The following is a 13,070-nucleotide window of genomic DNA, read 5'->3' on the forward strand; positions in this document are numbered from 1 at the left end:
GTCCACCGCTCACAATATTAATAGGTGTAATGGTGGCTAAAAATATGACAACAAAGTATTGTCATTATGTATAATCATTTATGTTTAATACTTGTATATGAAATGATTTTGGCTGTCAATGATGAGACAAAAATCTAAGAGAATTAGTTACTGCAAATAATTGAGCTGGTTCCTTGCAAATCAAACATAATCGGGAACGATTTTTTTTATTTGTGACTTGTCTGAAGCACAGAATAATAAAAATTATTATATCCATGTGTGTGTGTAGGGCTGCAGAGAAATGGATCGCGCACATTTCTACAGCATCTAGGAAAATCTGGCCTGGATTTGCCACATGCAGTACTAAAGGAGAGATTGATTTCTGCTGTAATGGCAATGACTGTGTTACAGATACACATTTTTACATAATGAAGAGCATTTCTGAGTCTTTTACACCTTTATCTGCACATCTTTGAAGACAGTGTAGATATATCCTTTGCCGTCTGTGACATCCACAATCTGCGTGTTTTGTTAGCGGGCGGTGTTAAAAAATAATGTCTGTTTGAGCAGTTGAAAGAAGTTAATCAGAAGACAAAAATGAAGGTCCACTCACCGAAATCACTAAATATTTGCTTGGTTATGACTTATGCTTGAATTCTAACACGTCATTAGTTTAAATCGCAGGAAAAGTCAAAAAAATGTTAAGAAAGTGTGTTTTGTATACTTTGTCGGTCGTCCAGTTCCCAGGATCAAATTGAATAAAAGTACCTACGAGTCACTATATAGGGACTCATATTATTGTAAATAACCCTGTGAAGAATGTGATTACTGATATTGTGTTAATACTATGGATATTAATTAAGCTAAATAAACACATTTACGACAATTTGTAGCTAAAATGTACAAAAAAACAGATAGATAGGTAATGTCAACACATGGTTGGGTAAGTAAACAACACCACAGCCACTGGATTGAAACGATACTTGCTTTGTTGTTTTGAGCCCAATAGTTGGGTCAAAATATGACATTTTTTTAGAGTCACTTTTACTTTTTTTCCTTTTTTATGTAGTACAGTTAAAAAAGTGGTCAGGAAGTTATGTGGGAAAGATAGGGTGAGCAGGATCGGGAAAGGACCACAGATTGGGATTCGAACTTGCGTCACCCAAATTGCAATGTCGAAGGACTTGCCCACAAGGGTATCGGCTCAGAAAAAAAATGAGTCATTCTTTCTGTTCAATGAGTTTGTGTTGAGCCCTGTCTACTGAAAAAAAATCATGTGATAGCTTTTAAAACTGAAGCTTAGCAAAACGTTATTGTATTTTATCAATCCATGAAGTATTAAAAAGGCTGATGGAAGGCTGCTAAAAGTAACCGGTCCGTGTTTTCCACCAGACCGAGCGCAGTGGAGAGCTGGGGGGAGATGTTTGATAATGCCATGCGTGCTGGAATAACGGGGGCTTCACTGGGGTCTTATTTACATCAATACACCATAACGTCACCTTCTGAAAATAAAGAGTGTTATTGCAAAAAACAAATCCTAACTGATGCTAAAACTCGCGTCTCTGACACATCAAGCATTCCGCGTAGCCTACGTACGCTCAAGTCATCTACGTCTGTTTAATGCCCTAGTTATTTTCTTCACAGCTTGCACCCAGAAAAGGAACGTCTCGTGACAGGACAGGGATGGTATGGGATCCGTTCGCGACACACAAGCCCAAATCTATCGGAACCCGCGTGATGGGTGGCAATGCATGATGCAGAAGATGATGCAGAATGAATGATGTGGACGGGCATCGGAGTCCGTAGCGTCTAAAGTCTTTTCCCTAAGCGAAAACACGGACGCTAGAAAGAAACCCACATCGCTTTCTTCTCATTTAAGTCGGCTTTCGAGCATGGAAACGGGTCTGGTGGCGAATCACCAAGTGAAAAATGTTGGAAGCGGAGATCCCCCTCCTTCGCCTCATCGTCGCACACCTCCACAGCAACAGTCGCAAGCGCACCATCATCAGCCACAGCAGCAGCACCGAGCCATTCACAACAATAACAACAACAGCATCGGCAGCCCGACACCCGTGCGAGGAGATTTTGGAAATCGACATCATGGAGGGAAGGACGCCGCTTTGGAGAAACGAGTCGAGCACCCTCAGCGTCTGCTGAATACAAGCGACGAGGAGGATCGTTCGCCCACGATCGGTTTTGATCGGATGGGCAGCAGGTACGAGCACTCCAACTTTGGACCGACGAGCAGCAGCGGCAACAACAGCAGCAGGAGCGGCGGCGGTGGCAACGCGTCCCAAAGCGGTAACAGCGCTGTTTCTGAGTTTAATCATTATTACGGGAATGGAAGAGGAGGGCCTAGCTTTGATCAACATGGCGGACAACAAAGCCCTCGGACTGCTTTAATGCATTCGGCACAGGGCAACATGGATCAAGTGCAAAACTCCCACGACGGGTACCATAACAATCCGTACAACCACTATCCCAACTACCGGCAGGGGTACGCTGGGGCTGGGTACGGTATGATGAGCCCGTCACGGCAGGGGAGCATGATGGGCCCAGGTAACACTTCGCCTACTGCTGCTAGCCATGGCAAGGTTGCTATGGCCTCCACCACCCCGGCTCCCGGTGCTAATGTCGGGGGCTTTCAGAGGTTTCCTTCACAGAACCAACAGCACCCTTCCGGAGCGACACCCACCCTGAATCAGCTTCTGACATCCCCGAGTCCGATGATGCGGGGATACGGCAGCGGCTATCAAGATTACGGTAACCCTCAGCCGCAGCAGAGCGCTATGGGTCTGGGGAAAGACCCGTACAGTCCTGCTGCCGGTCACAGCTGGGGAACACAACTGAGAAGCCACCCGGCTATGAGCCCGGGCAATAACGGGAACGGCAGAGCTCAGGTAACCGTTTTCGCCAGTTTGCGTGTATCACGTTTCGAAAGCAGGTCCCGCCGTGGCCTGATGCTACTCGAAATATTAGCTTTCAGTTCAGTTGTTTTAGTAATTATTCAGTTCACGTGATATAGATAAGCGGTTGTAGAATAGCATTATTAAAATATATTTTATTTTCATCTATTGTTGTTTGGGCGTATTAGGGCTTGTGTGTTATTTTTGCACGTATTGACAGACGGAAGAACATGTCAAGTTCTGCCCAAGGTGACTGTGCTAATGGTGTTAGCTCGAGTTAGCCTGCGCCGAGACTTCATTTCTGCATCAAGAGATGCCCGATACCGCCCTCAAATGTGACGGACGGGATGTATTTTTGAACAATATAACAATGTAACATTCTAACCGAGCAGTCTGTGTGAAGTTAGTATATAAGGAAGCGATAAGGAAATGGGTTCAGTAACAATAAGAAGACGGAAGATTCTAGCACTCCGATGATGTGAAATTCTCCGCTAGCGCGCTTTCTTCGCAAGATCGAACGTATGCGTCGCTTAAATAAAGCGAGTGTGGATTGTTTAAAAAAATATATATATAAAATAGTAGTTTTCATTGTATCTCGCGTTGTAAACATTGTCTGTTTGCGGTGAATGTTTAGACGTCGCTGAGCGCTGACGTTTAGCTGCGTTAGCTGGCGTTAGCGCCATTGCGCCTCGTCTGCACACAATCAATTGCGATATGAGGATGAAGTCTAATGAAAAGACAGCGACTGAGGCTTTGTTTTAAAACTCAGTGAGGTGCCCCAGACATATGACCCAAAAATACTGTCTACAATTGAATGTTTGTCAGTAGACAGATTACTGTGCTTCAGAATTCCTGCCTATGTTTTGTGAATACGTCTGAAAATGCTGTCAAGGTTGGCAGCTCCTTAAGAAATACAGTCTTTAAAAACAGTCTTAGCATGGACGTCAGTAGGCTTTGAAACAACATGACTAGATATGTTGATAGATCTTAATATCATCTTGAATTTGCTTGCCCAGCTGCCCGAGAGACTGTCTTCCGAATCATTTTAGTGATACATGTTTAAAAAGAAAGCAGGTGAATTAATTGTAATAGTTTTGCATATAATACCATGCACCGGGAGCACAAAAGGCTCGCTCCTTTGAAGAGTCTGTTGTGCAGTTCTGCATTTTACGTGATGCTTTTTGGCTTAAGGCCCTTGTCTGTATGGATGAGCAGCCCTGACCTTCACACATGCAGATTAGCCATGTGCTCCGTCCAATAGTGGCACATGAAGAGCATTTGTGTTGTATTGCCCTGGGTAATTCCAATGCTTGCCCACACAACATGACTGGAACAGATGCCAAGACACCTGATACCCCGTATGCACTCCATTCACTCCTGGAAAAAGTACTAGGAGGCACTTCAAGGGTTTTGGATGTTACTTGGCAAGAGGCACTTAACATTTAGTGCTTCCACACCTCAGATGAATACAGTTGATGATAAAGGTTAATGAAGTCAGTAATTAAAATGATTTACTGTTTTGACTACAATTAATTCTGGGAAATATTTTTGTGTCTTGCTCTGCATAAACATCCACAGTCGACATGGAGTAATTGCCTATAGTGCTTCAGTTTTACCAGCTAAGGGGTTGCAAATAATTGGAATTGCTAGATTTAGAGTTAATTTAAATAGAAAGTTTGATGAAATTAAACTTGCTTTCTAACAGTGTTTGGGGTCTGAATTCTCATTTGTCAATATATTGTTCTAGCTTTGCTAAAAATGACAATATACTCTCTAGCAGCGAAACATTTGGCGACGTAGCCTGAATGGCCAGCAAGTTACAGTTTACGCACTACTGAATATTATTTGAAAATACCCATAAACCAACGTATCGACACTTTATGGACACCTATGGGTAGGTATAAAATATGCAATTTGCCCTTCCAACTTCTTATACATACAGTAAAAAAGAAGAGGCTTTTTCAAATCTTCATTTAATCAGCATTTTTGAATGTATTGTGGCCATTCAGTGTCTGCTGAATTTCAACAAAATCAAACCTCAGTAGTGACATAAAGTCATCCATCAGCAACGTGAAAGACTGGCAGCGTGCCAAGACGCATGAAAGCTCCAGATAAAAATCCAGGTTATCACACAAAAAATGTTTGTAGAATTTCCTAAATACATGTTGAAATGGTACTGTTGTATTTCTTAAAAGTGAATATGTTTTCTTTGCCGTATTTGAGGTCTGAAAAGAAACAGAGCATATTTTGGAGGAATTTCGTTAGTAGTTCACAGAATGAAACAAAAAATATATTTGACCTAAACATATACCTATAAAAAGTAAATTCAGAAGCCTATTTCCACATGCGCTGCGTGATATCACTGCGCCTGCAGCAAACTTACTTGATTATTACGCTGGAATGGGAGTATAGTTCCAAATCGGCCTAGAAAATCGCAACTTTTAATTTTCCGCCGGTCTTAGCACACGATATAATTAGAGAAGAATCAAGTTTTAAATAGGATAAATATTGTAATCTTTGGTCAATTTTGAACACAATGATACTGTTCCAATTGGATTCAACAATCTATGCGAAGCTATGCTAAAAGTGGTATCGCCAGACCCGGAGATCAGGTAAAAAGATTCCAAACTGGTAAGACTCAATTTATTAACTCGGGGGGAGTTGGAGAATGAGCCTTTTTCCCAAAAAAGTGGAGTGTTCCTTTAATAAACTGTTATGAGTGAATTATAATAATGGTAAAGTTATAATAATAGTACTATTTGTCCTAACAGATACATTATGTTAGAATGCCCTGGATAGCTGGGTATGGCCTAATAGTACACAAAATTTCAAGATAAGAGAAAGTATCCTCGTAAAGTAACTCTAATTTGACAATATAGTGATCGAAAATGTGTGTGTGCATCTGTGGAGCGCTCTGGCGTGACTGCTGACGCTCAAACCGTTCATTTATAGTGCACTCCCAGGCTTTCTCAAATTGGTCACATTTTCTGTAAGTGGTGCTTCAATTGGCCTGAATTTGGCAGTGACATGAGAAGATTAGCTTGGATGGCTCTCAGTCTTTCTGGCAGAGATGAGACACTCGAGAGTAAACCTGACCCCCCCAACCCCTTTCAGTTGATGGCATGTTGCCCTAAATCTCTCCATTTACTGAACTGCTGAGCCTTATGATTGCTATTTATGTTCCTGTCTGGTCAGGCATAATCATCGTATGAATGTTTTCACACTGCTGTACGTTAGGATTGCTATTCTGTCATGCTAAAGTGTTGACACCCCTCTCAATAGGTGGCGCCTATGGATCCGATGGCCATGAAGCGTTCTCAGATGTACGGGATGAGCAACAGCCCCTATTCTCAGTCAGGCGGCACTTATCCAGGACAGCCGTACGGATCACCCACCCCTCATCGATACCCGATGGGAATTCAGGGGCGTGCCCAGGTCAGCCTGGGAGGGATGCAGTATCCTCAGCAACAGGTAAGAACTACGTTTTCTAACAGTCTTTCACTGTTGAAATTGTCACGCAATGTAGATTGCATCACGGAAGGTCAATTTTACCCGGTTGCTAGGTAGCAGGAAAGCAGAAATACACAAATACAAATGTGCGTAATACACACATATCTCCATAAAACTTATCTTGGTTTATGTGCCAGCACAACTCACAAAATGAAATGCCACTCTGAAGTGTGCATGTATGACATAGTGCCAGTTATAATGCTTTAGTTTTTACCGTGCCGGATGGTTTCTGCATCCACAGTGGGCTGTCCTTCCTCGATATATTCTATCTTAGACTATTAGAATTAGCAACATTGACTCACAGATTTCAAACAGAGATAGCAACGGGGCTCTCCACGCTATTGAGTCAACGGAAAACTAAAATGTCCCACAGGCTGCAAGTCTGAACACTGACAGCCCGAGGGGAAGCGCAGAGTGTGGTGCAGAGGGAACAGCTCTGTTATGCCTGTCAGCATGGAGCGACACTGCTCCCAGTGTACCAGAGATGTTGACAGTCTAATGCGCCGCGAGTCTGTCAGTGGAGGTTGGCAGGCTGTCGGCTCGGGCTGGGCAGACTATTCAGGGTACAGACTGCACTACTAAATTTAGACCGGACTGCTGGACTGAGTTAAGTTCAGCACCACAGATCGGCTGGTACTCACTATGGCCCGGATCCCTGAAGGATAGGTGGTTTAGTTTAAAAACACAACAGTTGGTCAGCCCTGTTCCAAGCTTTGGACATTATTTAATGTTTATAAATAGACAGTTTGAGGGAAATAGTTGAAGACGAGACATGTTTAATACTTAATTGTGATAGTGAAGATATAAACAAGACGTGCTCTCAATGTTTTGACTGCTTTCAGGTGTGATGATGGTAATGTTAAGTCATGCATACTTAAGAGTTTTGGTAACTTTATAGGTGTGTGTAACCCGTAGCAGAATCTCTACCTCATTCCTTCCATTTAAAAAGTCCCTTTGCTTCACTTTGCCATGACATAATAAGGCAGAAAGTAAACAAACAATTGAAAAAAACGACACAGGTTGAAGCGTCAATTTTATTAATGCACAGTACATGGATGTGTATATCTGTTCAGCATGTTTTAGTGTGGGTAGAACGAAGAGCGATTTAGAATAGAAAAATCAATTTTTAAAGGAAAACCCATGGACAAGGTCTACTCAATTGTGGCGGCGTAGGAGGATATGAGGTGCTACATAAGAATTACTTGCCACCAACGAGGAGCCTCGTTCTTCCTGAGGGAAAGTAGTGCTTATATTTCCAGTTTGCTAAAGCTACATTTGAAATTGTTGCTGCGACTGTGCTTGTGTGTGAAAACCCACCTACTCTGCCTCTGGTCGACAAACAATGACAATTTACTCCAATCATCATCATCAGTTATGTGTCCCACCCCCCAACAGAAACACCAGAAAAAAATCAGGTCCTTTTGCTGATAAGAGTTTTCTCGGATGAAAACCACTTCAGTGAGCTCAATTATATTAAGCTGCATTTTATTGCCGGTAACGGCGTTGTAACAGGGAAACAGTAATTTGTTTGATTACTTGTTACTGAAAAAACTAACGGCGTTAGTGACAGCGTTTATTTATAAAGCAGTTATTCCCATCACTGCAAAAGAGAAATTTGAGCACGTCTTCTTTTGGGAAAGAGATACGAGTTTGGAACCAAATGGGTAGAGTAGATGAAGACAGAATATCTTTTTTGTTGTTTTAACCGAAATATTTTTTAAACATTCACCCCCCAGTAAGGCTGTTCAACGATTAATCTTGAGTAATCGCATCTAGAATAAAAGTTTGTTTTATAAATAATAAATAAATATACACAGTGCTAGGGCTGGGTTTCTATTCTCGATTCGATTCAATGGATGCACACAGATAAAATCATATAGATATTTTAAAAAAAGAACAGTAAACATTAGATTACAATGGTGAATTAATACCAATGAATTAAAAGCCACAAATATGCAGTGTTTCAGCTAGGATTTTGTGGAACTGTGGCATGTGGTGATGTCACACGCTAATTAACATTTTGTGACGTCATCGACAGTCATAGTTTTTGAGACCGTTTTCCTTTTTCTCTCTGAACATTCTGTTTTTTAATAAAGGTTGTGGCCAAAAAAGGCCGTTCTCATTTCATATTTTATGATTCTGTTTCAGTCATAGTCTGACAAAATCACCACACACAGGTGAAAGAGCAGTGATATGGGCTACAACACAGCGTGTAGCCTCTATATATGTAGTCATGTGCTATTTTACAGATTAAATGTGTTCATGTTTATATATCCAAACAGTTGACATAACAGTTACAGGTGTTTGGAAACTCCATTTTGTATTATTTTATCAATGAATCGGCTGCCGTATGGTGCTGCTTCTCCCTGCTCCTCATTGTATAGAGTAGGGATTTTCAAACTGTGGGTCGCAGAGGGGCATGAGATGGGTCGTGGAAATCCACTTGGCTTTTGAATGACACACAAAAAAACTGTTTAGTCCAGTTAATGACAGGCAATAACAATAGCTTTGATATTTTACCATTAGATACCATTCCACATACATAGTTCGGTAATACAGCTTAAATTTTATTTATTCTATGTAGCAAAAATAAAAACTCTTCTACTTATAGAAGATGAATGTGTGTTTTCTCCCCATATTTCCATTTAGAAATATTTTGGTGGGTCTTATCCCACATTTACAGCCATAGGTCAAAAAAATACTATAGAAGTAAATGGGGGATGAGATCTGTTTAGTTAGCGACATTCTTCAAATGTCTTCCTTTGTGTTTAGCAGAACAATGAAATGTATACAGGTTTGGAACAATCTGAGGGTGAGTAAATGATGACAGTAAATGGCTTTTGGAAAATAGAAATTTGCTGTTTATTTACTCATCATTGTCTCTTCTGTAAAATAGTAAAAACAAATTCTGAAACTGTGGTCATTGGGGATTGATAAAAATGCATTTTCTTAGATGTCATGTCATGGAAAGTACAAAAAAAAAGACTGTGGATTATTTATGGCATCCTTTGAAGCGAAACGATTACTTTGTGCAAGAAACTGAACTTTATAAGTAATGTTGTAAACAATCCAAGAGCCGCTTTTTGCTTCCTGAAAGTTGAACTGAGAGAAAACTAGAGCCCCTAGTGGTATTACTAGGAACGCGTTTGTTGTGTTGCATTAGGAATTGTGCTTTCAGAACACAACAATGTGTAAATTGAGGTTGCAAAGCTAAAAGCTATGGGTCTCATTCACTAAAAATTGCGTAGATTTTCCGTTGGCTCTCACTAAATCCATGGTGTTTCGAGGGCGTGGCTTGTTGGTTTTAACTAAATTACGAAACCTTTACCCTAACCTTACTCTAAGCATCTAAACTACCTATGATTGTTTGGGGGTGACGTCAGACTTGGAATTCCAAGGATTTAGTGAGAGCCTCCTAATGTCAGTGAATTTGTAGTATTCTAAATGTGTGGCCACGTTCACCAGTTTATTTATTTGCATTAAACACATCCAGTCCATCCCTATTTAAGCGCCAATCTTTTCCTTTACCACCTCTCGTCACTTAAGTCAAAGTTACTCGAGGCAACCCCATGTGAAATGTCTACAGATGCGCTCTCGCAAGTAATTTCAAGTGCACAGTCCTCAAAGTCAGTTCATACACAATACAACACTTTTTATACAGACACGCAGTTTGCGGAGTTCTCGTTAGCCGGCTGTGGAAGCGCAGTTATTCAGAGAAACATCGCAACTCGAGCTATAGTCTTACGCAGCTTTCTCACTCTTTCTCTTTACTGGATATGATGAAATAAGAAAAATGTATATATATACATCTACGTGTAATTATATTTTAATACATATCTTATTTAAATTATATAGGCATAACTATTATCCTAATATGAAACATACATTTTGCCATCTTGTCTTGGAGTGCGAAAGAGAGAGAGAAGGAAAGAGACTGGTAATTTTGCAACTCTTCCTATCTTTACTCTTATATTTAGAAATAAATATTAGTACGAAAGTTTTAGTGAATCATGATTTGTTCGTGAAAACGTTCGTACGCAGGTTTCACACACAAATTTGTGAGTATGCATGCTAAGTGAATGAGACCCATTGTGTACACATACTCGAGCACAGAAACATCAGCTGCTATCTCGGCCATCAGCCACTTTTTATTACCTCCAGATCCCATTGCACTGATCTTCGGTCAGCAGTCCTGTGCAGTTTACTCCCGTGATTGCCCGTGGGTACGGACGTGACCTTTTCGAAGTAAAGATCAGAATTAGCAATCTCCTCCTGGCGCGGTGGAATGTGGGAGAGGCACTAATCAAGAAAGACATCACCGAGTGCGGCCAGCACGTAATGAGATCATTACAGGAGAGAGGTTTTGGGTAATCTCTAACCTGAGGCTTGTGCAATGCATCCATACAGCTGCACCGAAAGGGGACCTGTAATGACTTTTATCTACCAGGGGGCCCTGAATGGCCAAAGGACAGCATTTTTTAACAACTCTACCTGAAATTGGATGTTTCATTTGGTCTGATACCAGGGGAACCCTGCTGGGTTATTCATATCGATCTTTCGGCCGCTTTTGTTTTTTGTCGTGAAAACTTGTCTGCAAAAAATTGAAGGGAAGGCTTAAAAAAAATTCAGGTGAAAGAACAACTAAAGAAAAGGACACCATGGGAAATTTGTCTGTTCCGTAGAGGTCGTTTTATGTATTTAATATTGAACTTCTATAAAAGTGATTTATTTATTTTTGGATGTACACTACATGGCCAAAAGTTTGTTGTACCACAGGGCTGGTCACAATTAATCGGATCCAGAATAGAAGTTTGTGATTATATAATATATTCCTCGGTGCAGTGCTTATTCATTTTGTATTTATAAACACACACAGTACACATGTATATATTTAAATAAATTATAAAAATGAATAAATGTTAATATATAATTACATAAATAAATATGAATATATACATTTAGATATTTCCTAAATATATATTTATACATGTATGTGTACGTGTATGTGTTTATAAATACATAATAAATATGCACATTTCACACACATGTTTTATGTAAAATGTTTTATGAAACTTTTAGTACTGATTTAGATAGTATAACTATAATAATTAGTCACATTTATATAGAGCTTTTCTGGGCACTCAAAGCACTTTACATGGAAAGGGGGAATCTCCTCAACCACAACCAATGTGCAGCATCCACCTGGATGATGAGACGGCAGCCATATTGGGCCAGAACGCCCCCCACACAACAACTTATTGTGGAGAAGCGGCAGAGTTACGGAGCCGATTAGTACATAGATAAAAAGATAAAAAGTAATTGCACTTTATCTCATGTTTTGAATGATACAATAAAAGACAATCGATGTGTCTTTAAAGTGACCGATTAGTACTGACTTCTGTTTATTTTCTACTCGTTCTATCCTTATAAATTATATATATGGGCTATATGAGACCAGTCTTTACTGCACTTATGCTTATTATTGTCCTTATGTTGTTCCAATTGCTTCTATTGTTGACCCCAAGTCACTTTGGATTAAAGGATCTGCTAAATGTAAGTGTATTTGAGATGATTAGGTCAGAGGTTTTTATTGGTTTGTGATGTTTTCCGGATAAAACAAATCTGCCGATTGAACACCACAGTTGTAGTTGTAGCATTCATGCTAGTGATGGTGAGGTTTAGGGGTGTAGCTCTGTAATTGCTCTTCCAAATAGTTAAACATTTTTGTACAATTTACTTAATATGAATTTACAAACTTGCCACCTTGTGAAATAGTTACGAATTCCAGTGACTTGAAGCGGGTATATCTGTTCCAGCAAAGATATGTGGTGTGTGTGTTCAGACTGTGATAAAAAGAGGTGGATGTGTCTTAATGCATGTGTGGATAAGGAGCAGGTGCGTGACAGGGGCTGCAGGTCTTGACAGGTGTTTTGGCTCAGTAAGGGGACGATGTGTCCTATCACGGCTCAGTCAGCAGAAACTATCGACTCCCTGAGGCACTGCACTGGCCATCTGACCACACGCCACTCACCTGCCCTGTCACCAAGAGCAGTACAAAAAACGGTTGACTGTTCTGTTCAAGACCGGATAAAATCTCATTAGCTTATTCTACAATGAGTCTGTTTAAAGAAAATATGTCTTGAACTAAACTTTATTATCTTACACATTAACTTATACTTATTTTTTGGAGATGTTTAGTTATTTTTACTGAACTACAAGAAACGCTAATTAATGATTCTTTTGCTGTGTTGTTTCGGGTCTGTCCTTGCTTGACTCGCGCTTCCTCATTAAAGAAGCTTTAAAAAGCGCTCGGAGAACACAGCTCTTACATTCAATTCCCATCTGAGCCCCTCGTGCGCGTGTGAGTGCGTACGCTCGCTGACACACTTCTGCATATATTTCAGAGATGAGCAGGAAAAACACATCATCATGGTTCGTGGATTTGTTTTCGGTTCTCTGTGAATGACAAATTAGAATTACAGCGGATGAAGGGGGGCGCAGCGTGCCTGTGACAGCTGTTGCCTTGAAAGACTTACGTAAGAGCGTCACAATAACAGCTTGTCGTGATTTGAATCGTGGGGAACAGTTGTGGATTACCAAGGCGCAAACATACCCACCGGGACCCTCGGATGTCTCCCATCATCCCTCGCTGGCTGCGTTCAGACAGCGAAATAC

The 13,070-nt window shown here is 40.6% G+C and overlaps 1 protein-coding gene across 5 annotated transcripts in view; it reads left to right on the forward strand.

The window, feature by feature from the left end:
- The first annotated feature begins 553 nt into the window (after positions 1 to 553).
- The window catches only part of arid1b (AT rich interactive domain 1B (SWI1-like)), a 69,533-nt gene continuing 57,016 nt past the window's right edge, over positions 554 to 13,070 (forward strand). For 4 of the 5 annotated variants that reach the window (XM_056764167.1, XM_056764170.1, XM_056764169.1 and 1 more), the window contains exons 1-2: positions 555 to 2,879; positions 6,168 to 6,356. In XM_056764167.1, the coding sequence (XP_056620145.1) occupies positions 1,872 to 2,879; positions 6,168 to 6,356 (1,197 nt within the window). In that variant the 5' untranslated portion in view covers positions 555 to 1,871. Of the gene's footprint in view, positions 2,880 to 6,167; positions 6,357 to 13,070 lie in introns of all 5 variants that reach the window. The other variant, XM_056764168.1, reaches the window with a different exon arrangement.

Source organism: Triplophysa dalaica, chromosome 13 (assembly GCF_015846415.1).
Source record: "Triplophysa dalaica isolate WHDGS20190420 chromosome 13, ASM1584641v1, whole genome shotgun sequence".
Taxonomy (NCBI): Eukaryota; Metazoa; Chordata; class Actinopteri; order Cypriniformes; family Nemacheilidae; genus Triplophysa; species Triplophysa dalaica.